We start from the raw sequence: 23,490 nt of genomic DNA, 5'->3' as shown, positions 1-23,490 counted from the left end.
TAACCATATACAAATTACCTGGACTAACCTGTACCCCCGCACATTGACTAGGTACCGGTACCCCCTGTATATAACCTTATTATTGTTATTTTTGTGTTACTTTCTATTCCATTTTACTTTCGTTTCTTAGTAAATATTTCTTAACTCCATTTCTTGAACTGCGTTGTTGGTTAAGTAACTTACTGGCTTGTAATTAAGCATTTCACCTGTTGTATTCAGCGCATTTGACAAATAAAAATGTCATTTGTTTTCTTTTAAACGGCACCCTATTCTCTATAGAGTGCACTACTTTTGACCAGGGCCCATAGGGTAAAACGTAGTGCACTATATAGGGAAAAAGGTGCCATTGAGACGCAATACAGCATTCTTGCCTTAGACAACTAACATACATAATCCTTCCAATTATACAGCATTATGTGAAATTAAGAGTCTAAGCGTTTGACACGGTCAGGTTCATTTATAGGACAATATTTTTATATTCAACTTATCAAGTTTTATACAATACCCATGTTGCCGATCTATGTCTATGTTACCACAGAGAGAGAGAGAGAGAGAGAGAGAGAGAGAGAGAGAGAGAGAGAGAGAGAGAAGAAGAGAGAGAGAGAGAGAGAGGAGAGAGAGAAGAGAGAGGATAGAGATAGAGAGAGAGGTAGAAGAGAGAGGTAGAGAGAGAGGTGAGAGAGAGGTAGAGGAGAGAGGTAGAGAGGTGGAGGAGAGAGGTAGAGAGAGTAGGATTAAAGAGAGAGTAGAGGGGTAGAAGTAGAGAGAGAGTAGAGAGGTAGAGAGGGTAGAGAGGTAGAGAGCAGAGTAGAGAGGTAGGAGGTAGAAGAGGTAGAGAGGTAGAGAGAGAGGTAGAGAGGGTAGGAGAGGTAGAGTAGAGAAGGTAGAGAGGTAGAGAAGGTAGAGAGAGAGGTAGAGAGAGAGGTAGAGAGGTAGAGAGAGAGAGGAGAGGTAGAGAGGTAGAGAGAGAGTAGAGAGAGAGGTAGAGAGGTAGAGAGAGAGGTAGAGAGGTAAGAGAAGAGGTAAGAGGTAGAGAGAGAGGTAGAGAGGTAGAAGGTAGAGAGTAGAGAGGTAGAGAGGTAGAGAGGTAGAGAGGTAGAGAGGTAGAGAGAGAGTAGAGAGGTAGAGAGGTAGAGAGGGTAGAGAGGTAGAGAGGTAGAGAGGTAGAGAGAGAGTAGAGAGGAGAGAGTAGAGAGAGAGAGAGAGAGTAGAGAAGGTAGAGAGGTAGAAGTAGAGTTAGAGAGGTAGAGAGGTAGAGAGAGAGTAGAGAGAGAGGTAGAGAGAGAGGTAGAGAGGTAGAGAGGTAGAGAGGTAGAGAGGTAGAGAGAGAGGTAGAGAGAGAGTAGAGAGAGAGTAGAGAGGTAGAGATAGAAGAAGGTAGAGAGGTAGAAGGTAGAGAGAGAGGTAGAGAGGTAGAGAGGTAGAGAGAGAGTGAGAGAGAGGTAGAGAGGTAGAGAAGAGGTAGAGAGGTAGAGAGAGAGGGTAGAGAGAGGTAGAGAGGTAGAAGGTGAGAAGAGTAGAGGTAGAGAGGTAGAAGAGAGAGGTAGAGAGGTAGAGAGAGAGGTAGAGAGGAGAGAGGTAGAGAGAGAGGTTAGAGAGGTAGAGAGGTAGAGAGAGAGGTAGAGAGGTAGAGAGGTAGAGAGAGAGGTAGAGAGGTAGAGAGAGAGAGGTAGAGAGGTAAGGAGAGAGGTAAGAGAGGTGAGAGAGGTAGAGATGTAGAGAGGTAGAGAGGTAGAGAGTAGAGAGAGAGGTAGAGAGTAGAGAGGTAGAGAGGTAGAGAGGTAGAGAGAGAGGTAGAGAGGTAGAGAGGTAGAAGAGGTAGAAGAGGCAGGTAGAGAGGTAGAGAGAGAGAGCAGGAGAGAGTAGAGAGAGAGCAGGTAGAGAGGTAGAGAGAGAGCAGGTAGAGAGGTAGAGAGAGAGGCAGGTAGAGAGGTAGAGAGAGAGCAGGTAGAGAGGTAGAGAGAGAGCAGGTAGAGAGTAGAGAGAGAGCAGGTAGAGAGGTAGAGAAGAGAGCAGGTAGAGAGGAGAGAGAGAGCAGGTAGAGAGAGAAAGAGAGCAGGGTAGAGAGAGAAAGAGAGCAGGTAGAGAGAGAAAGAGAGCAGGTAGAGAGGAGAAGGAGAGCAGTAAGAGGTAGAGAGAGAGCAGCAGGTGGAGAGAGGTAGAGAGAGAGAGAGCAGGTAGAGAGGTAGAGAGAGAGAGCAGGTAGAGAGGTAGAGAGAGCAGAGAGCAGCAGGTAGAGAGGTAGAGAGAGAAGCAGGTAGAGAGGTAGAGAGAGAGAGCAGGTAGAGAGGTAGAGAGGAGAGAGCAGTTAGAGAGAGGAGGAGAGAGAGTAGCAGGAGAGAGAGGTAAGGAGAGACGAAATGAGAGGAAGAGAGAGGAGAGAGAGAGAGAGAGCTAGAAAAGAGGTAGACAGAGAGAGAGCAGAGAGAGGTAGAGAGAGAGCAGGTTAGAGAGGAGAGAGAGCAGGAGAGAGAGAAGAGAGAGCAGGTAGAGAGAGAAGAGATAGCAGGTAGAGAGAGAAAGAGAGCAGGGAGAGAGAGAAAGAGAGCAGGTAGAGAGAGAAAGAGAGCAGGTAGAGAGGTAGAGAGAGAGAGCAGGTAGAGAGGTAGAGAGAGAGAGCAGGTAGAGAGGTAGAGAGAGAGAGCAGGTAGAGAGAGAGATAGAGGGTACCGAGTACAGAGCTAGTTTTCTTCTGCTCACCATCTCTCTCCCTTTAACGGTGAGTTATACAGCTGTCTCCTACATCTCCCTGGGTCATTAATTAGCAGACAGGAGAGACAAAAAAACAGCCCTATTTTGTTCTACAACTCACCTATGGCTCTTATGTCTCCTGCCTGTTATTCTCTCACCTGTCGTTGCCATGGTCATTAACTGTAGTTGCCATAGTCAATAACTGTCGTTGCAATGGTCAGTAACTGGCATTGCAATGATCAGTTTCAGGCAGTGCACTCAGGTGAACTCAGGCCATATGGCCCTATGTTGTCAGTTTCACTAGTGCTCTCGTACAGAGGCCTTCACATATGCTAACACCAGTTAAATTCCACTCGTTACAATAGTACATAGTAGGATGTCTGCAGATGGTGAAGCTTCATAAAAGGTGCCAATGGTATCTGGAAGTCCAACGTTTGCACCTGTTATATTCAGGGGGGAATATATCATGTATTGTAAACAATGGTCAAGCATGAGAAAGTTAAATATGTTTTTAGTTTAAAAAAAATGACCATTCCGTAAAAGGAGGTCATTTAATTCAGACAAATAACAGGAGGGATGACAGTCAGTCAGGCAGCATATCACATGCTTTTTTGGTGCTGCGCTATGGGATGCTGTTGATTTGGTGCTTTTATTAAAGGCTCGCTATTTACAGACAGATCAAAGATATTTGCCTTGGATTTAATCTGTTTAAGGCCTCGAAATGTCAGAGATTTAATCTTGACATCGCCCTGTCTACTAATGCAAACTAAAACCTCTCTAACCCACATTCTGTGTTCACCGCTCTGTTTTACAGGACATATCAGTCTTGCCATTCTTCAATGGGTGTTTAGAATTAGATATAAATGTTCTGCATCCCAAATGGCACCCATATTCCCTTTATAGTGCGCTACTTTTGACCAGAAAGTAGAGCACTATAAAGGGAAAAGGATGTAATGGGACGTAACCATAGTCTGAGTGGGGCCTGTGGTCATTAACAGAGCTTTCAGCTTTTATATCTCTAATCTATTTACCTCAACAACAACAGTAATCTGAACCCAGTCCTTAACTTCTGCAGTGTGGGTCCATTACTGTCTCTGGATGGGGACTAGGAGGGGACTGTGCTGCCTGGCACTGATAGTGATGGCCCACATGAGAGCTGAACAGCCGCCTCTTAATCATGTGTTGGCTAGAACCACTGCTTTAATTTTGGTTACACACACACATGCATCACTACTCTGGACGGTTCTGACTTAGAATATGTGGACAACTATAAATACCTAGGTGTCTGGCTAGACTGTAAACTCTCCTTTCAGATTCACATTAAGCATCTCCAATCCAAAATTAAATCTAGAATCGGCTTCCTATTTCGCAAACAAAGCCTCCTTCACTCATGCTGCCAAACATACCCTCGTAAAACTGACTATCCTACCGATCCTTGACTTCGGCGATGTCATTTACAAAACAGCCTCCAACACTCCACTCAGCAAATTGGATGCAGTCTATCACAGTGCCATCCGTTTAGTCATCAAAGCCCCATATACTACCCACCACTGCGACCTGTATGCTCTCGTTGGCTGGCCCTCGCTACATATTCGTCGCCAGACCCACTGGCTCCAGGTCATCTATAAAGTCTTTGCTAGGTAAAGCTCCGCCTTATCTCAGCTCACTGGTCACCATTGCAACACGCGCTCCAGCAGGTATATTTCACTGGTCATACCCAAAGCAACATCCTTTGGCTGCCTTTCCTTCCAGTTCTCTGCTGCCAATAACTGGAATGAATTGCAAAAATCACTGAAGTTGGAGACTTATATCTCCTCACTAACTTGAAGCGTCAGCTGTCGATCGCTGCAGCTGTACACAGCCCATCTGTAAATAGCCCATCCAACCAACTACCTACCTCATCCCCATATTTGTTTTTCTGCTCTTTGCCACACAGTATTTATACTTGCACATCCTCATCTGCACATCTATCACTCCTGTGTAAATTGCTAAATTGTAATTACTTCGTCACTATGGCCTATTTATTGCCTTACCTCCTTACCTCCTTTGCACACACTGTATATAGTTTTTTTCTATTTGTACGTTTGTTTATCCCATGTGTAACTCTGTGTTGTTGTTTTTGTCGCACTTCTTGCTTTATCTTGCCAGGTCGCAGTTGTAAATAGAACTTGTTCTCAACTGGCCTACCTGGTTAAATAAAGGTGTAAAAAAAAAAATATATATAAATAAAAACAAGCAGGCACACACACACACACACACACACACACACACACACACACACACACACACACACACACACAACACACACACACACACAAACACACACAAACACACACACACAACACTCTTAGGAAAAAAAGGTGCTATCTAGAAACTAAAAGGGTTCTTCGGCTGTCCCCATAGTAGAACCCTTTTTGGTTCAGGTAAAAACCCTTTCAGTTCCAGTAGAACTCTTTAAGGTTTCATGTAGAACTCTTTCCACAGAGAGTCTACATAGACCAAAGAGTTCTACCTGGAACCAAAAAGGTTCTCCTATGGGGGACACAAATAACCTATTTGGAAACAGGCAGGGATGGAGATAGCAGGTAGAGTGATAGCGGGTTAAGAAAAAGTCAGAGGACACCAAACAGTAGGAACGGATCTATGATTAATCACAGCTACATAAGGGGTGGGGCGGACCAACATCTGACATCTTTTCATCATTTCCTGAATGTATTACTGTACTGCTAGCCTGTGCTGTGCTAGAGGGAGAGAGTGTGTGTGGTGTGTGTGTGTGTGTGTGTGTGTGTGTGTGTGTGTGTGTGTGTGTGTGTGTGTGTGTGTGTGTGTGTTGTGTGTGTGTGTGTGTGTGTGTGTGTGTGTGTGTGTGTGTGTGTGTGTGTGTGTGTGTTGCACTGCGAGAGGAGAGGTGTGTTTAGAAAAATCCAGCATGCGGCGATTCTGCTGAAGACACAGGACAGACCGAGCCAACAGCAGAAGAATAAATCATTTCAGCCGTTTTCTAGGAGAGACAAAGAGGAGGGGAGAGACACAGAGACAGAGACACACAGGAGAGAGGAGAGACAGACACACGGAAAGACACAGATGAGGGAAGAGACACAGAGACGAAGAGAGACACAGAGGAGGGGAAGACGCAGAGACAAACACAGGACAGAGGAGAGACAGACACAGAGACAGACACAAAGATAGAGACACAGACAGAGACAAGCAGAGATACAGAGACAAAGAGAGACACAGAGGAGGGAGAGACGCAGAGCCAGACACAGGAAGAGAGAGAACAGACACAGAGACAGACACAAAGATACAGAGACACAGACAAGCAGAGATACAGAGGAGGGGAGAGACGCAGAGACAGACACAGGAGAGAGGAGAGACAGACACAGAGACAGACACAAAGATACAGAGACACAGAGAAGACAGAAACACAGAGCAACAGAAACACAGACACAGAGAAGACAGAAACAACAGAGACAACAGAAACACAGACACAGAGAAGACAGAAACAACAGAGCAACAGAAACACACAGACACAGAGAAAGACAGAAACAACAGAGCAAACAGAAACACAGAGAGAAACAGAAAACAACAAGAGCAACAGAAACACAGGAGAAAGACAGAACACAGAGCAACAGAAACCACAGACACAGAGAAGACAGAAACAACAGAGCAACAGAAACCACAGACACAGAGAAGACAGACAACAGAGCAACAGAACCACAGACACAAGAAAGACAGAAACAACAGAGCAACAGAACCACAGACACAGAGAAGACAAGAACAACAGAGCAACAGAACCACAGACACAGAGAAGACAGAAACAACAGAGCAAACAGAACCACAGACACAGGGAAAAAGGGGGTAAGGCACAGAAACAACAGAGCAACAGAAACACAGACACAGAGAAGACAGAAACAACAGAGCAACAGAACCACAGACACAGAGAAGACAGAAACAGAGCAACAGAACCACATACACAGAGAAGACAGAAACAGAGCAACAGAACCACAGCCTAAACTAGCAATGTACCAGTGGAGCTCCTTACACCTTTCTAATGGCCTGGGGTGACTTATAGAAAAAGATGTATGACGGGGTGCACGTACACTACCGGTCAAAAGTTTTAGAACACCTATTTATTCAAGGGTTTTTCTTTATTTTTTACTTTTTTTCTACATTGTAGAATAATAGYGAAGCCATCAAAACTATGAAATAACACAGATGGAATCATGTAGCAAACAAAAAAGTGTCAAACAGATCAGCAAAGAGAACTGCTTTGCGAACCAAGTGTGCACCGATTTTACATGTAGAATCAAGTGAAAAATGACGTCAATCAGAAGTCTACAGCGGGTGGTTCCTTAAACACAGCGCACTGAAGGATCGGCAGAGGAACGCTAGATCCACATTTAGTGAGATGTGTGCGAGTCTTAAAAGTTAGTGGCACCAGTGACACAAGGGGAACATTTTGGTGGCGCATGCAGTGATGTGGGCTGCAGTCCTCTCTTCGCTTACACATAAATCACTTCTAAGCCAATCTCACAGCAACACTAATACTGTAAAACTACAAGGGATTACTCTGTTTTCTAGATGCAAATTGGTATAATAACAAGCAAACAGTGGCTCTTCCTTTAAAAGTTGTGTCATACTGCAGCACAGCTTGCTAGGTGCTGCGGAATGGTATGGCACGTTGAAATGCATGACGTCATCGTATTTTGCTGTCAGCCATTGTTGCCATTAATGCTAGTTGGACCACCAGAGGGCATCTTTGAGAAGCTAAGTTATTGAAATAACATGGAGCTGGAGGCCTGAGAGTCCTGTTGACCGTAGCTGTTTTAGCCTAACTGACTTATTGGCATAAAGTACTACTTCAATATACAGTATATCACTCAGTCATTCATTCCTTTGTGCATGTCATCACACAGCATACAAGACATCCGTGTGTTTAATTACAGTCATGCATTTCAGCTATAAAACGAAATAGAAAGGGAGCCTTGAATAATTAAACAATTAATAAACCACAACATGTCGGCTAAAACGATTKAATTCACAAATGCATTTGACTGTTTTCAGTATTAGCTGTACTAGAGATGTTTTTGTTAGAACAGACTATATGGGATTGATTATAATTTATTTGTAAATTGTGACTTGTCATGCGTCACTACTTCACAGGAGAGCCATTTGAATGTAAACTTTTTTTTAAATCTAAATGCGTGTTTTTGCAGAAATGCCTACTGGAACATGTGAACTTTCATGTGCCTTAATAACAAACTTGTATGCCATCTGTAAATATGAATAAAATGGTTAAATTACGAGCCTAGTTGGTTTAGCCACAGAAAAAGTCAGCAACCTTCCCGCTAGCCATGATTGGCTGAGATAATGAGTGGGCTGGACATGCCAAGAGATGAGTTCAGATTGGTCTGCCATGCTTCTGTCTATTTGAGCTGGTCAGTATGTATAGGTAATCCTATCTAACACAGCTTTTTATATATATATATCGCGTAATAGAATTGCATAAGTGTTGCTCTCCACTTTCTGGAGGACCGAGGTTTGAAATCAGTGGAATTATAGTATGACAGTTAAGGAGATGAAGAAAACACCTGTCTCCGGATTACATCTTCAAACTAAGGGCAACCATGGCACCCGTGACAGAGAGGGAAAAGCGTCCATGCATGTATACAGGTAAGATAGTCTAGTTAGTAACATTTTCAGATATTACACGTTTCTAATTTTGTCAGAAAGTCATTTTCATTTCAAGTTAAAGTGTACTGTTAGCTAGCTACAGTGGTTCATCTTTTATAAGTTGCATCATACTGCAGCACACCCTGCGTGCTGCTGCAGCATTCTGTGGCACGTAATTTCATTCTCAGCCATTTCTTCTGTTACTGCAAGTTATTGCTAGTTTGACCACCGGAGGGCATCTTTGAGATACATTTGATAGTATTCCGTATTGGCATTACCTGAGAATTTAAAACATTTTTTGTAATAACATAGTATATGGGATTGATTTKAAGAAATTTGTCTTAATTCATTTGATTAATATTGTGGTTTTTCCATTCAAAGAGAAATTGTCCGTTTGTAAATTCAGACCGTTTTGCTCTCGGAGCACACACTGGACGTTCGGGCCGAGGAGTAGGGTTGATTTGAGCGTTCTGGCCTTACAACGGCAGTCAAGCACCCAAGCTAATGTTGGCTAGCTACTTCCAGACACAAATGAGACCTTTCTGACCATTTTACTCGCCCAAGCAGAGCTGGTTAGCCAGTTTTCGTGTTAACCAGAGCATTGGTGACTGTAAATGTGCTGCTGGAAACAATTTAATTGCGCTTTTTTCCAACGTTTACTGACACTGGCCATATTCAACGGGTGTTGAGCACTCGTAAAGTAATTATTTTGTGCTCTGGTACACTCAGATGAAAGTGCTCTGAAATCCATGTAGATAGTAGGCTGGACACATGACATTTTTAACAACGTTCTTTTCTGATAAAAACTAGTTCATTGCATCTGCCGTGGAGGCCAGTTTCATAATATGACCATAATTCCCAGCTGTTTGCCGTCGTTTTGAAGTAATTACGAAAAAACAGGCCTTATTTTTGTGCATTTTTCTCCCTGCCAGCCTTTATTAGTTCTATTGAGCACAGTGGCAACAACTCGCCTTCCCGAACGTTCTATTCCCAGCTTATTGTTCAACGTCACAATGCCTGCTTCGCTATTGTTGGCAATGAGACCTGCTCACATTGTTTTACAGTTAAAATGTAAGCAACCAAATGTAAACAACAAAAATAATATTGGAACTCTGCGTTCTTCCCATCCTATGGGGGAAATATAGGCATGTCTGTCTATTTCGCCAAATATCTCGCAATGTGTATATTTAGATTTTTTTCAACTCGGGTGTAACCGGTGTGAAATGGCTAGCTAGTTAGCGGGGTGCGCGCTAATAGCATTTCAATCGGTGATTTCACTCGCTCTGAGACCTTGAAGTAGTTGTTCCCCTTGCTCTGCAAGGGCCGTGGCTTTTGTGGAGCGATGGGTAACGATGCTTCGAGGGTGGCTGTTGTCTATGTGTGCAGAGGGTCCCTGGTTCAAGCCAAGATAGGGGCGAGAAGAGGGACGGAAGCAAAACTGTTACACGGGCACCATTTTAATCAGGAGAATCCCCTCTTTGTTATGATGTAAGTCTGGGCAGCGAGCTCATTTGTCATCGATTGCTAGACCAGAAATAGTCCGACATGTTCATTTTTCCCCTACTTTTTCATTACGCAGCCATAAGCACAGTTTACACCATCAAGGTGCGGATGGTTACTTTCTTCACAAGTTTCGTCCGACGAACAGATTGTAGTGATAAAATAAAAATAGATATATTTTTTATGGAATTCTAAGCATTACTCCAGTCAAAACAGGCTCTGCGAACGTTCGATTCCATTAATTTGCTACGGGCTCGCGCTAGTGTTCCAGTTTAGCCAATGTTCTTCAGCCGTTTTTCAGCCTTGGGTGAATTTTGGCTCGTTCTATTGTCCAGCCTATAGATAGCCAGAGCGAATTTACGAAAGCACCCGAATGTCCATTGAGAAAGCACAACAACTATACCATTTAGCTAAGCTAAGAATGACGAGAATAATCAAGTCAATAAACATTGGGTAGTTAGACAGCCTATAGTTAATATACTGGCAAGTTTGATGTATAACTACTGTAATGACCTGACTAGATCATAAAGGATCAGTTGTCCAGACAGAGGCTTGAGTTTACGAATTGACGTTTTATTAACCCAACTTTTCACAGGCTACTGTTTGGCCGTAGCCCACGCCAAATAAATGAAAGATAACCACAAGCCAACCGTGACCTTCTCTTGTGAAGGCCAGACATAAGAGAGAGAACAAAGGCTAAACCTGGTCTTAACTTCCAATGCTCCATCCCCCTGCCCAACCCCCCTCCACGCCACTCCGCCAACCGCCAGGATGCCCGGCATCAGAACATTCCAGGGATTCCCGTGATTGGCAGATAGCAGGTTTATTGGCATGTCGGACCCCGCGAACACTGGGTACTGGTCAGTACAACACAACCACCTACCAGCCTAACACATAACACACAGCTGTCTGTGCGGGTCGCTACACTACTAACGTTAGATAGACAGCTAACATACTGGTACATACTGCTGTAATGATATGCTATGTGGTTCCTAAGGACAGCGTAGCTAACAAATTGTCAGCCAACATAACGTGTAAGGTAACTTATTTGAAAAGTCATTACTTTATTACGTTGAGTAGCAAGCTACCCCTTGGTCGTTAGGGCAAATCTGGTCTGCGACAGGAGGGGGGCTTTTCACACCTAGCTCGGTTATTAGACTATTCTTTAGTAAAGGTTGAATAGTCTATTGTTCAGCTATTAGCTCTCCTCCCAAACTTGCAGATTGCTGTGCCAATCTCACTCCTTTCCCTCTTCCACGCGTCATCATTCTGCTCCCGAGTGGCTCGCTTGTGGGCGTGCTGGCAGGATATGGTAGCATTTTCGGTTGTGCGTCTAGAATTCTGAATACAGTAGCACGTTTGTATGAAGGTGTAGATATTCACCGGCAAATTGTTATATGCATTTCACTGTAAGGTCTACTACACCTGTTGCATTCTGCGCACGAGACAAATAAACTTTGATTTGATTTGATTTGGTACATTTGTGTCTTTTTGTCGAGAGCAAAACTTTTTTTATATTCAATCAAAAATAATTGTTCTGAAAGCAACTTTTTTCCAACACAAAGGAATTCAAAGAGGACACCTACGAAGATGGCATCTCAGGTAAGCAGCACTGGGCTGTATTGACGTATCCTAAAAATGACATCTGCTGCTTGAGATTTAACGGTCATATCTCAGTTATTGTTTTCATATCTATAAAAAAGAAGCTGTTTTCTTTACTTTCAGAGAGCGAGCTGAYCAAGGGGTYGAAAATGTAGACATTGCCAGATGTTCACTGTCCGAGGAACAGGCCGTGGAAGCTTTACTGTGGCAAAAGTGTCCATAACCAGAGTTAATTAAACTGTTCTGTGTTATTTTTCTCCATCTCTGCCTGTCTTGTTGTACATGGAAACTGTCGCACATGCATTAATTTAAAAACTCTTAAGATGTCAGATGCTAGTTTTCAGATTTACACCACATATGCACAGCCATTTTCACTGGACTATCTGTTGCTGCCAAGTCATGATTTCCCTGGGGGTTTGTTAGCCTTGCAATAACCAAGTGGTGAGACACATAGCCCTCTATATTTAAATGTTTCAGGTACACTCCGATAGGTGTCTGCGTCACATACAGTATATTCTATTGACATTATCTTCTATTGTTTGTCCTCGTGTCTGTTTTTCAGCATAAAGTACTCTGTAGCCACTTAGTGTGGACACCAGGTGAGACCACACACACAATAACAGTCTCTCTTCTTCACTTCATACCTCTCCCCCTTCTCCCTAAATCCTCTAGGTTATATCAGCTGTTTTGGTGAACCCCTCCCGCATCTGAACTGGCTGACACAAAGGGCACAGCATGATCATAGGTGAGATGTCACTTGGTCGGGTCAACAGGAAGTATTATTAAAGAGTTGCTTTACATTGAAATACAGACAGAGATGTAGTAGTCCCAGAGTTAATGATCCAAGGTCAGTTTTGAATTTCACCTCCTGATTTCAGATGACTGACCGTGTTAAAATATTCAAAAAACAAGGCTTAATCATGCTCTCTCTCTATTTGTCACTAGTCTGCATGTATGTTTTGATGTGAGAGAGGAAGCCAGTCCCGTCATCGCCACCTCACCCGCTCTTAAGATAACTTTCTGGCCAACTGGGGGCCCAAGGCTGGTTAGGAGACACTGCAATTGTGATGAACTGAGAGAATATTAGGGTAGCACTGTAATTCATGAATCATATGCTGTCTGCCGCTGTTCTTACCTCTTTCCCTTTCTGCCTTCTACACCTCTCTTCCCACCTCGTCTTTCTTCCTTGTTTTATATTGCACAACACCATATGTGCATTGAAGTACAGATTGAACTTGTATTTATAATATTACAATTATCATAATTATAATGCATTTATGTATTTATAACACCTGGATAATGAACTTCTTCCAATAAAGCGTTTCACATTCTCCACTGGTTGAAATGAAGTATCTCATTGAAATACTATCCTGTGTCCTCAGATTACTGCAGGTGAAGGGAGATAGATATGCATCTTTTTTTCTCTATATATATGAATTACAAATCAATCATGTTTCTAGTCTATTGCATAGTTACAATGTGTAATCATTGATGTCCCAGGAGCAAGAGTGGTAAACACTGTTGAAGTGCATACTTTTAATACAAAGGCAGACACAGCATCATTCAAGTCGTTTGATATCACTGAAAAAGAATGTCTCAGAGACTCATACCTGAACCGCACCTTTATTTGTACATGATCAGTGAATATATTCAATGTACAGGCTACAATGTGGGGATCTCATGCGTGGTAATAACTACAGTACATGTGTATATTGGACTTGCATTCTTGGCACAATAAAGTTATTATATTCAACTCTATCCATAGGCTTCATTAATGCCATTCAGATTTGAAGTTGATACAACTACTGTGATAGCTGAGGTTAATAGATTGGTATGAACATTGGTTCAGAACCTAACGTTTTAGGGTCCATACACAGATTGGCTACATACCGTAGCTAGCTACACATCCATAGGCATACAGTTATTTTTRTCCTTCGCTACACAATAAGCAAGTAAATAGTTAGCTAGCTATGTTACTTCAGCTGCATTGCAAGACAAGATTACACAATTGTACATTCAATTTGCAGTAAATGCTTCAGCTAGCTAGATTATTTACATCCACTGTTTMACAAGACGACAGCCTGGTTTGCTGGTTTTCTCAGGAGTCCCTAAAACATTAWACAACATGAATTACAAATGAAWTCTCCTAACACTAGCTAGCTGGCTAATGTTAGCTAGTCAGATAACTTGCTAAATAGCGATTTTCGTAAACTAACTTCATGACGAAGAAATATGCAAAAACGTTTGTCTCTACATTAACTAACTCTCAATTGTACATTTTTTGCTTGACTCGTTATGACGTTATAACAACTTACATCTGGTTCCACCGTAATGTTTTGTCAGCCATCTTTGTTGAAGAATGCCACAAGGCAAGGGTGGCTCGCGTCAAAATTCGTCATTGGAACCACTCAATATGATTGGTCATATAAAAACCTTGGGACCCAAATGCATAATGAGTGCTCTAACTCCCCCTTGTGGTGGTCTGGAGCAATGAAGCCGTGACACTGGGTATCTCTAAGTCCCGTGGTGCAAGCTCACAACTTTTAAAGGAGGAACCAATGTAGCTAACATTAGCTGTCTCGCTAGCTAACGTTATGTGTATGATCTGTGTAGTAATATTATTTGTATCTCAGAACCATTTGCTTTGCTAGTAATAGCCTCATGTTAGCTAGCTAACATTGAACCTGGTTGGTTAGCTACCTGCAGATTCAACATCATGATTTAGGATTATGGTTCACTGTTTAGCTGTCTTAACAATAGACTCCACTATGCAAGTATCCATTTCAATAGAATGTTCATGATGTCACTGCAACACGACAGCTGTTGATAGACGTAGCTGGTAAATTCGCTCTGGCTATCTACTCCAATTTAAGAGCACTCTCATCTGAGTGTGCCAGAGCGCAGAATAACTGACAGGAACGCTCAACACCCATTGAATATGGCCGGTGTCTGTAAACACTGGCAAAAAAAGCGTAAATTGTTGCCATCAGCCCAGTTGCAATCACCAATGCTCTGGATAACATAAAAACAGCCTAACCAGCTCTGCTAAGGTGAGTAAAATGGTCAGAGTGAGTTGTTCTCTCATTTGTGTCTGGAAGTAGCTAGCCAACGTTAGCCAGTTAGCTTGGGTGCTTGACTGCTGTTGTTAGGACAGAATGCTCGGATCAACCCTTACAGAGACGGGTGGGGCTAAAGCTTGAGAGGGTGTGAACGATGCCTGAACGGGTGTAGACAAAGAAGAGCTCTTCAGTATGTACCAAAACATTCAAAGGCCATTTTCCCAAAAGTGAGGTTACAAGTTCATCAACTTTCAAAGCAGAATTACACTCCCATACTTTCCCATTTCTCAACTTTTATCCAATATTTTAAAAAAACATTTAAAATGTTGCTACATAAGACCGAATCGAGCCGGTCGGTCMGAATTATTATTGTATTTGTTGTGCTGTTTATACTGCTAGAAATTTTGATGGATTAAACTGATTAATATGATGGTGTTTTTAGACCAAGAAAAACAAAAATGCATTTCACAGTAGCCTATGTAGGCCTCAGGGTTTCCGGAAAGTAATGCGCTGTACAACGTGACCGGTCGGGAGTAGGCCTAAGCGACTCCTAGTGAAGAGCAAAATAATCCAAACATTTCCACACCCTAATTGTAGGCTAACCAATACCCAAACGGAGTATTGATTTATCAAGACCAGTACCCATGCTTGTCCCAGAGCAGCGTGAAACGGTGCTGAAATAGTTGACCACACGTGGGTAAGCTATTGCTTCAAATCCTATTATAACAATTGGATGACTTTGGGTGTTTCAGTAAGCAACAATTTGTTRGCTGCAAATGCATTAGCCTACATTATTCCAATATTTCTATCATTCAGTGATATTTATTCCCATAGTAATTTGTTTTGGATCCATCCAGATGTGGTTAGAAAACAGTGCATGTGGTGGGCTATGCAAAGACATGGATGAAGTGACATGCCTTGTAAAAATCCAATTAATTAGAAAGGCTGCTAAAAACACTTCCACCTGGTCAATAGCATTGTTGTGTACTTACAAGTACAGTGCACTTTCACTCCATTCTCCGCCTGACTCTCTACCAATGCCACCAGATTATTAGTTATATTGATGTTATCTATTCGGGAACATTCCACAAGTAAATGTAATAAATAAAACACCTACATTAAATAGCTCAGGTCTTGAAAATATGTGATATAATGTTTTATCTGTGCTTAGTAGCGGAGGCTTCATGCCTTCACCATCAACTTGTTAATTTAGCAGACATAATTTGCGTATACACATATTGTATACACATAATTGTATACATATACACACATTGTCAACACATATATTTTAAGAATATAATGGAATATAAGACACCATGTTCATTTGTCTTAGAATAAAACAAAAGCCATTCAGTGTAACAACAGTTTTAGTGAGTAATACGCTACGGTCCGGTTACAGCTTCTTCTGATAAAGTAGGAACAAAAAAAAAGTTGTTCTTTTTAAATGTGCGCCCGGGACAGGGGAAGAGCAATTCTTACACTATTGTTCGAAACTCAATCACTATCTTCTTCATCATTCAGTCAATTCAAATTCAATTGTAAAAGATTTTGTCCCGTTCAACAACTCCAAATCACTTTGCATGTGCACCAAAGGGATAACTTGAAATAACATGATGTAGGTAGATTAAATAATCAAAAGGAAAAATGTTATTTTTTATTATCCTAGTGGATATCAGTATTTTAGGCATATCATGTGAATTAGGCGTCATGTAAAATCATTGTCAAAAGTGCAAGAGATACTGTTGCATGACAAACAGGTGCTGTTAGATTACAATATTATTTATCTGCCAGTTTGGAACAGTGTAAATAATACTAAATAAAGTAKAAGTAATACCAGAGAGTCTGTTCTAATGAATACAGCATAGCAAAGTTTAAAAACAGACGGATTTGTGAAACTGCTTTATCCAACATTTTGTGGATGCATGAGACTTGGTGATCACAGAATCAGTAGGTTAAACAAACACTCAAACAAGCAACAGAAGCAGGAACAGCATAGGGCTGAGTGACTCACTCATTCCTGGCTTTCAAAACAAGTTCTATTATAATGCAGGGTTAAAGACACATTCTTTGTGATTGTCTTTAGCATGCAGTCTCTCCTCTCGCTACAGATACTTTTGTTTGAATTATTGGATTATAATACATTTATTTATTTGTAGGGGTTGATGCATTTTTCGTTAGAGCAAATCTGGTCTTTGATGTTGAGTTAGAAATATGAAACTTTAGTATACTTAAGCATTGAATACATTGCAAGTTTGCCCTTTTTTGTCCATTAGGTTACACGCATCTGATGATTCATTACAAATAGGATTTATTTGATTTATTTTGTTAACATTCTTCATTGTAACCACAATATCACAAATAATTGAACACACGTAACATGAGCAGATTAACTTGGTCAAAACATGTCTTTATTAAAGACTATGAGAAAGAATGTTGGTACTTATTTATTTTGATCCAAAGCCACAAATGACTCACTCAGCTAACATATTTAGCTTAATTCTGCAAAATAGCCTACTAATTAGGTCAAGCCTAAACGAATATATTAAATTACCTAAATAAACTAGTACATTTCATATACAAATTAAGTAGCTCAGGTCTTGAAAATATGTGCAATGTTTTTCCCCTCCCTACCTCGCTGGAATCTCTTTCATTCAGTTTCTTCTTCACATCAGCAAAGAATGACTCTGTTTTTCAGAAACTCCCTTTAAGGTGCCCTAGGAAAGTATTCAGACCCCTTGACTTATTCCAAATTTTCTTACGTTAATGACATATTCTAAAATGTATAAAATAAAACATCCTCACCAATCTATACACAATACCCCATAATGAAAAAGCGAAAACATTTTTGCTAAAAATAACAAAAATAGAAACACCTTATTTACATAAGTATTCAGACGCTTAGCTATGAGACTCGAAATTGAGCTCAGGTTGGCGCCCCCCCTTKGGTTGTGCCGTGGCGGAGATCTTTGTGGGCTATACTCGGCCTTGTCTCAGGATGGTAAGTTGGTGGTTGAAGATATCCCTCTAGTGGTGTGGGGGCTGTGCTTTGGCAAAGTGGGTGGGGTTATATCCTTCCTGTTTGGCCCTGTCCTGGGCATCATCAGATGGGGCCACAGTGTCTTCTGACCCCTCCTGTCTCAGCCTCCAGTATTTATGCTGCAGTTGTTTATGTGTCGGGGGCTAGGGTCAGTTTGTTATATCTGGAGTACTTCTCCTGTCTTATCCGGTGTCCAGTGTGAATTTAAGTATGCTCTCTCTACTTCTCTCTCTCTTTCTCTCTTTCTTTCTCTCTTCGGAGGACCTGAGCCCTAGGACCATGCCTCAGGACTACCTTGCATGATGACTCCTTGCTGTCCCCAGTCCACCTGGCCATGTGGCTGCTCCAGTTTCAACTGTTCTGCGGCTATGGAACCCTGACCTGTTCACCGCATGTGCTACCTGTCCCAGACCTGCTGTTTTCAACTCTCTAGAGAGCAGAAGCAGTAGAATACTCTTAATGATCGATATGAAAAGCCAACTGACATTTACTCCTGAGGTGCTGACTTGCTGCACCCTCGACAACTACTGTGATTATTATTATTTGACCATGCTCGTCATTTATGAACATTTGAACATCTTGGCCATGTTCTGTTATAATCTCCACCCGGGCACAGCCAGAAGAGGACTGGCCACCCCTCATAGCCTGGTTCCTCTCTAGGTTTCTTCCTAGGTTTTGGCCTTTCTAGGGAGTTATTCCTAGCCACCGTGCTTCTACACCTGCATTGTACAGCACTTTGAGATATCAGCTGATGTAAGAAGGGCTATATAAATACATTTGATTTGAAGGTCCCCAAGAACAACGTGGCCTCCATTCTTAAATGGAAGAAGTTTGGAACAACCAAGGCTCTTTCTAGAGCTGGCCGCCTGTCCAAACTGAGCAATCGGGTATGGGCCTTGGTCAGAGAGTTGACAAAGAACCCGATGGTCACTCTGACAGAGCTCAATAGTTCCTCTGTGGAGATGGGAGAACCTTCCAGAAGGACAACCAACTCTACAGCACTCCACTAATTAGGCCTTTATGGTAGAGTGGCCAGACAGAAGCCATTCCTCAGTAAAAGGCACGACAGCCCACTTGGAGTTTGCCAAAAGGCCCCTAAAGGACTCTCAGACCATGAAAACAAGATTCTCTGGTCTGATTAAACCAAGATTGAACTATTTGGCCTGAATGCCAAGCGTCATGTCTGGAGGAAACCTGGCACCATCCCTACGGTGAAGCATGGTGGTGGCTGGATTTATGCTGTGGGGGTGTTTTTCAGCGGCAGAGACTGGGAGACTAGTCAGGATTGAGGGAAATATGAACAGAGCAAAGTACAGAGAGATCCTTCATGAAAACCTGCTCTCAGGACCTCAAACTGGGTTGAAGGTTAACCTTCCAACAGGACAACGACCCTAAGCACACAGCCAAGACAACACAGGAGTGGCTTCAGGACAAGTCTTTGAATGTCCTTGAGTGGTCCAGCCAGAGCCCGGACTTGTTACTTTTATTTTGATATAAAAACTGTTTTCGATTGATCATTATGGGGTATTGTGTGTATATAGATGATGATTTTCCCATATTTTTTTTAATCAATAAGGCTTTAGAACAAGGCTGTAACGTAACAAAACATGGAAAAAGTCAAGGGGTCTGAAAACTTTCCGAATGCACTGTATACTGTATACTTTGGAGGGGATATCACTCTTTCACACTGTGGTAAATACAGCCAGTTTGWTATTTAGAATATTTATTTTCTGTTTCTCGAGGGAAAGAAACAAAATGCCCACCGTGCCTATTTTTCAAAAATCKTYAGTTCACATGTCAAGTGTAATTGCGTAATTGTATTTACCCAAGTTCTCTCAACTCCGGGACTTCTTGCTAACATTATTTTTGCCTGATGCAGGACTCTAGTGCCAGAGAAGAGAGACTCTTGGACTGAAACATTCAAACCTCCATTAATTTATGAAAAGATAGTCAATTTGTGCCACAGTTCTAACTTCCCCTTGCGATGACAGAATGACGCAATTTACCACAATCTGCCAGGATCTACCACGAACAGTCACGGCATAATCTCAAAAGTTTTAAGTGAGGAACCACTGCACATGCATAACCCATTCTCCATCATTGCATGAGTACCCGCTAGGCTGACAATGAACTGTGCTGCTATGTGAATATGATAATCCAGGTTAACCTAGTTTTTAACCAGCGGCCCAATTTAAGAGTGTTAGGTCTTTAATTTAATAGCTAAAGTATAATTAATTTGTTTCTAGAAAACCAAACGTCTGGAACCTTCCCTATGGTGTCCTTGCCTGTTTCATACTATTGATAGAAAAGCTGTGTTTTCGAAGATGGATTTAAGCCTTCTGAACATGAGTCTAAACGGTCACTTTTGGAAAACGCAGCGAGCCACTTCAGTGGCGAAAACCAAAAAGTGATGTCTGTTGTTCAGGGACAAAACCCATTGGAGTCAGAGCGATCACTCTAGTCCATTGCTACCTGTCAGATTGAACAAATTGAATTTGTCTTCCTTCTGTGGCTTGTTGAGGCTCTAAACAGCGTATTAGCGGCCCCACTTATAAAAGCTGTCCAAGCAAATGTGTTTAGCTGCACTCCTATGTGACACAGATGTTTTAATGGATGACATTACATCTCCCTTTATTACACATGTCATTGTAATTGTTTTAGAAAGGGACAAAATGTAGSTCTCACCAGGTTATCTAGAAGACATAAATCTTGCACCGACAGAAGTAGTGCACTAAATAGGGAATAGTGTGTCAACACAGATTGTTGAACCTTCTGCAGCTTTCTGTCCTCTGAAATCCAGGTCATTCATCTACAGCCACTCTCAGAGAGGACTGAGGTGAACGCCYGAGTGAAGACATCATCATCACCTGAGTGAGGCATCTCACGTTTACGCTAGCTTCTCCGCCACCCTACTAGGGTCCCTGTGGGAGCCGGCTGTCATGTAGCTGCCGTGTGGCGCCATTAAAGGCTGATACTGATGCTGGGAGCTTTGTCTCAGAGCGGAGGGCTGAGGGGCTCTCATCACATGGCTAGAGGAGCATAGCATTATTACTCAAACAGCATGGGCTGTTTCATCTTCACATGGAGGTTACTCAGAGGTGTGAGGCTCTGTGAGACGCTCTGTTTCTATTTGCTGGAGCGAGAAAAAAAGGAAAGCGCAGGTGCTCTCTCTGTCTCTCCCTCTCTCTTTTCTTTCGCTCTGTATATCCTATTGTTATATATCTGCTTTGTCCTCGATAGACATGCATATTTTTTCCCCCAGTTTGTCTTTTCAAAGAAAACATGCAAGGTGCCAAAAGCAATTAGATAGAAATTAAAAAGACCAAGAACAATTTAAACCTAGACATCTCTGCAGGAAATAGCATCCTCAAACATGCATCAGTAGTGAGTCATTGTCTCAGGATCAAACGGAAAGCATATAAGGGAACATAAAGAGTGACAAGCACATGGAGATGTGAACACACATCATTGACCAAGGTCATAGAGCTGACGGGATGTCATCTAACAGAAGAATGGGAGGGGTTCTCTAAAATTAAAGGTGATTTGCACTAATGTTACAAATACGTAAAATAAATGTTTGGAGAAGAAAACACATCACAGAGGCTAACTGAATAGAAACCATTCTTTATTTGCAGTTGCACAGTACGATCTGAAAATATGTAGCCAAATCCAGCAGTACTTACTTTGGGAAACTGTTTGACGGGTATTAACACTTTCTGGCCCAGCTTCATGTTCTTGTTGATGACAACATCGATGAACTTCTCCTCTTCTTTTTCTTCTTTTCCTTCATCTTTTTGTAATTGTTCAATTTCTACAGGGAGAAAGATAAAAGCAAGATAAGAGCCAATGACTATAAATGATTAAGACAAAAAGTGATCAAAGGATCAAAAGATGTTTGTCCATCTTCTCACAGGAGTTTGCTGAACTGAAATAATATAATTTACGGGTGCCAGTTTGCCAGTTGGTTTGTTGTCGCTCAGGCTCACACCTTTTTGCTTTCTCAGTCAACTGTGAAATAGGCTCTTTTGGCAATGCTGTAATTTACCTGGATATGGTTGTAATCATATCATAGTCATTCATCGTGCCCATTGGAAGAAGCACTCTGTCTGGTTTGTATTATTTTGCAATATAATAGTAGGTAGATCAAATTTGACTTTCCCAGACATTTGAATAGCTTTCATGTTTTTCCTCATGAAAATGTATAATTAGGGAGGCAAGTATATCTGTAGGTTATGTAAAATATTGGGCGTGATGGTTCCTCCTGTTTAGAAGGTAGCCTTTGATGTATTTGAAGATGTAACCTTGAAGGATCAATGAGATGGATAACATCTGTGTTCAGGAGCCAATAAAATGGTAATGTAGGGGGGGCCAGGGGGGGGGGGCAGGTAGGGAGGGGACCAAGGGCAGAACCAAAGTCTTCAGGCTAGCATTGGTCAGTGGACACTTTAACTGGGGTAGTGGAGGGAGGACTTCAATAGAAACACACACATTATCTATGGACATATACTACCTACTAGGGCTACAATTACAATTACCGTACAACCGTGTAACCAACTGTTATGGATGAAGACCGTCATTAAAATCAAATAACCATCAATATTATTGTATTTAAAAATAATTTGGGGAATGACCACAAGGCAGCAGAAGCACACATAACACTAGGATGAATAGAACAGGCTTGGAACTTCTAACCCTGGCAATTTGACTGGTAAACTAATTGGTACACTCACAATGGCTGCCTGGTATTGTGATGCAATCATTTCCATGGCAATGTATGTATAATGTTAATTCAAATGATGTTAACTGATGTGGCTCATGAAATGGTATGTATTTTTTGTAATGTCAGTTGAGTTGAACCAACAAATCACAGCACATATTTTAGCACATATTTTACTTCCTGCTTTGCTCCTATGGGTACACTCGCAATGGCCGCCAGTCCACTCATTATGCCATCATTTACCTGAATGGGGATGCCCGTTCTAGTCACAGTGGAGTGTATTTATGGATGCCAAAGGAAGCCAGGCTTCCCTCAAAAATTTACCAAGAAAAAAAGTCTAAACTAATTTATCTTTAGTCTCTCTGTGTTTCATAACGTTTCTTCAATTTGGAAGAGGCTAAATGTATCTCACCGGAGAAAGCATCCGAGCGATGCATTCTGATGCTGTCTGGTCAAAAGGAGTATGATATTGTTGCTGCCCATAGCATTGAATGCAAGGGAAGCCAGGGAGAATCTGGCCTCCCTTGATAAAATAATTTATACAATAATAGCCAATCAGCGTTGAGTTAAACTGAGTGAGCTCAACTGTGAATGGTCCTGGCGCACCAACAAAAATGTGTCAAGGGAAGCCAATTTGGATTTGGCTTCACACCATTAACACAGCTAGAACAATGAACTTTTCCAGTCATATCACATCAAAAGCCAAATGTCATTGACAGAAAAAAACATTGTGTTATTGTACTCCAGTGGCTAGCTAGCTAGTTCAAATGGGCCCTTTCCTAAATTAGTCATGGGTGGAGATAAGGATTTGGACTTGTAGCTTCACTTAATTATCCGTAATGCTCAATGGTTACACCTGCGATTTTAATGTTGATTCTGATCCAGCCATAAATTCATAAATTGTGCCTCTGGCTTGAGAGGATGGAAGTTCAATGTAGATGTAGAAGGCTAATGCTAACTAGCTGGCTAATGCCCATGAAAGGAAGTTAGGCTAGCGAGCAAGCATTTTATCAAGGTAGCCTATGACAACAAAAACTAAAAGTGTGTACTGTATGACAGAGTGATAGACCATTTCGGCAACATGAAAGAGAGGAGGATGGCATTGGCAGTTCTCTAAGTAGGGTGAGTCAACATGTTTTTTCTACATACGCACACACACACACACTCACACAAACAGATAAATCAGTACCATGGACAGCCACATTATATTT

General features: G+C 41.8%; 1 protein-coding gene across 1 annotated transcript in view; it reads right to left on the bottom strand.

Annotated features, from left to right (window-relative positions):
- The window catches only part of LOC111955507 (KH domain-containing, RNA-binding, signal transduction-associated protein 3-like), a 103,467-nt gene that overhangs the window by 6,730 nt on the left and 73,247 nt on the right, over positions 1-23,490 (bottom strand). Inside the window, exon 2 of the mRNA XM_023975719.2 lies at positions 21,246-21,373. Within this exon, the coding sequence (XP_023831487.1) occupies positions 21,246-21,373 (128 nt within the window). The remainder of the gene's footprint in view (positions 1-21,245; positions 21,374-23,490) is intronic.

This window comes from Salvelinus sp. IW2-2015, linkage group LG31 (genome assembly GCF_002910315.2).
Source record: "Salvelinus sp. IW2-2015 linkage group LG31, ASM291031v2, whole genome shotgun sequence".
Taxonomy (NCBI): domain Eukaryota; kingdom Metazoa; phylum Chordata; class Actinopteri; order Salmoniformes; family Salmonidae; genus Salvelinus; species Salvelinus sp. IW2-2015.
The sequence above is the reverse complement of the archived record's forward strand: the minus strand, read 5'-3'. Positions and strand labels throughout refer to the sequence as shown.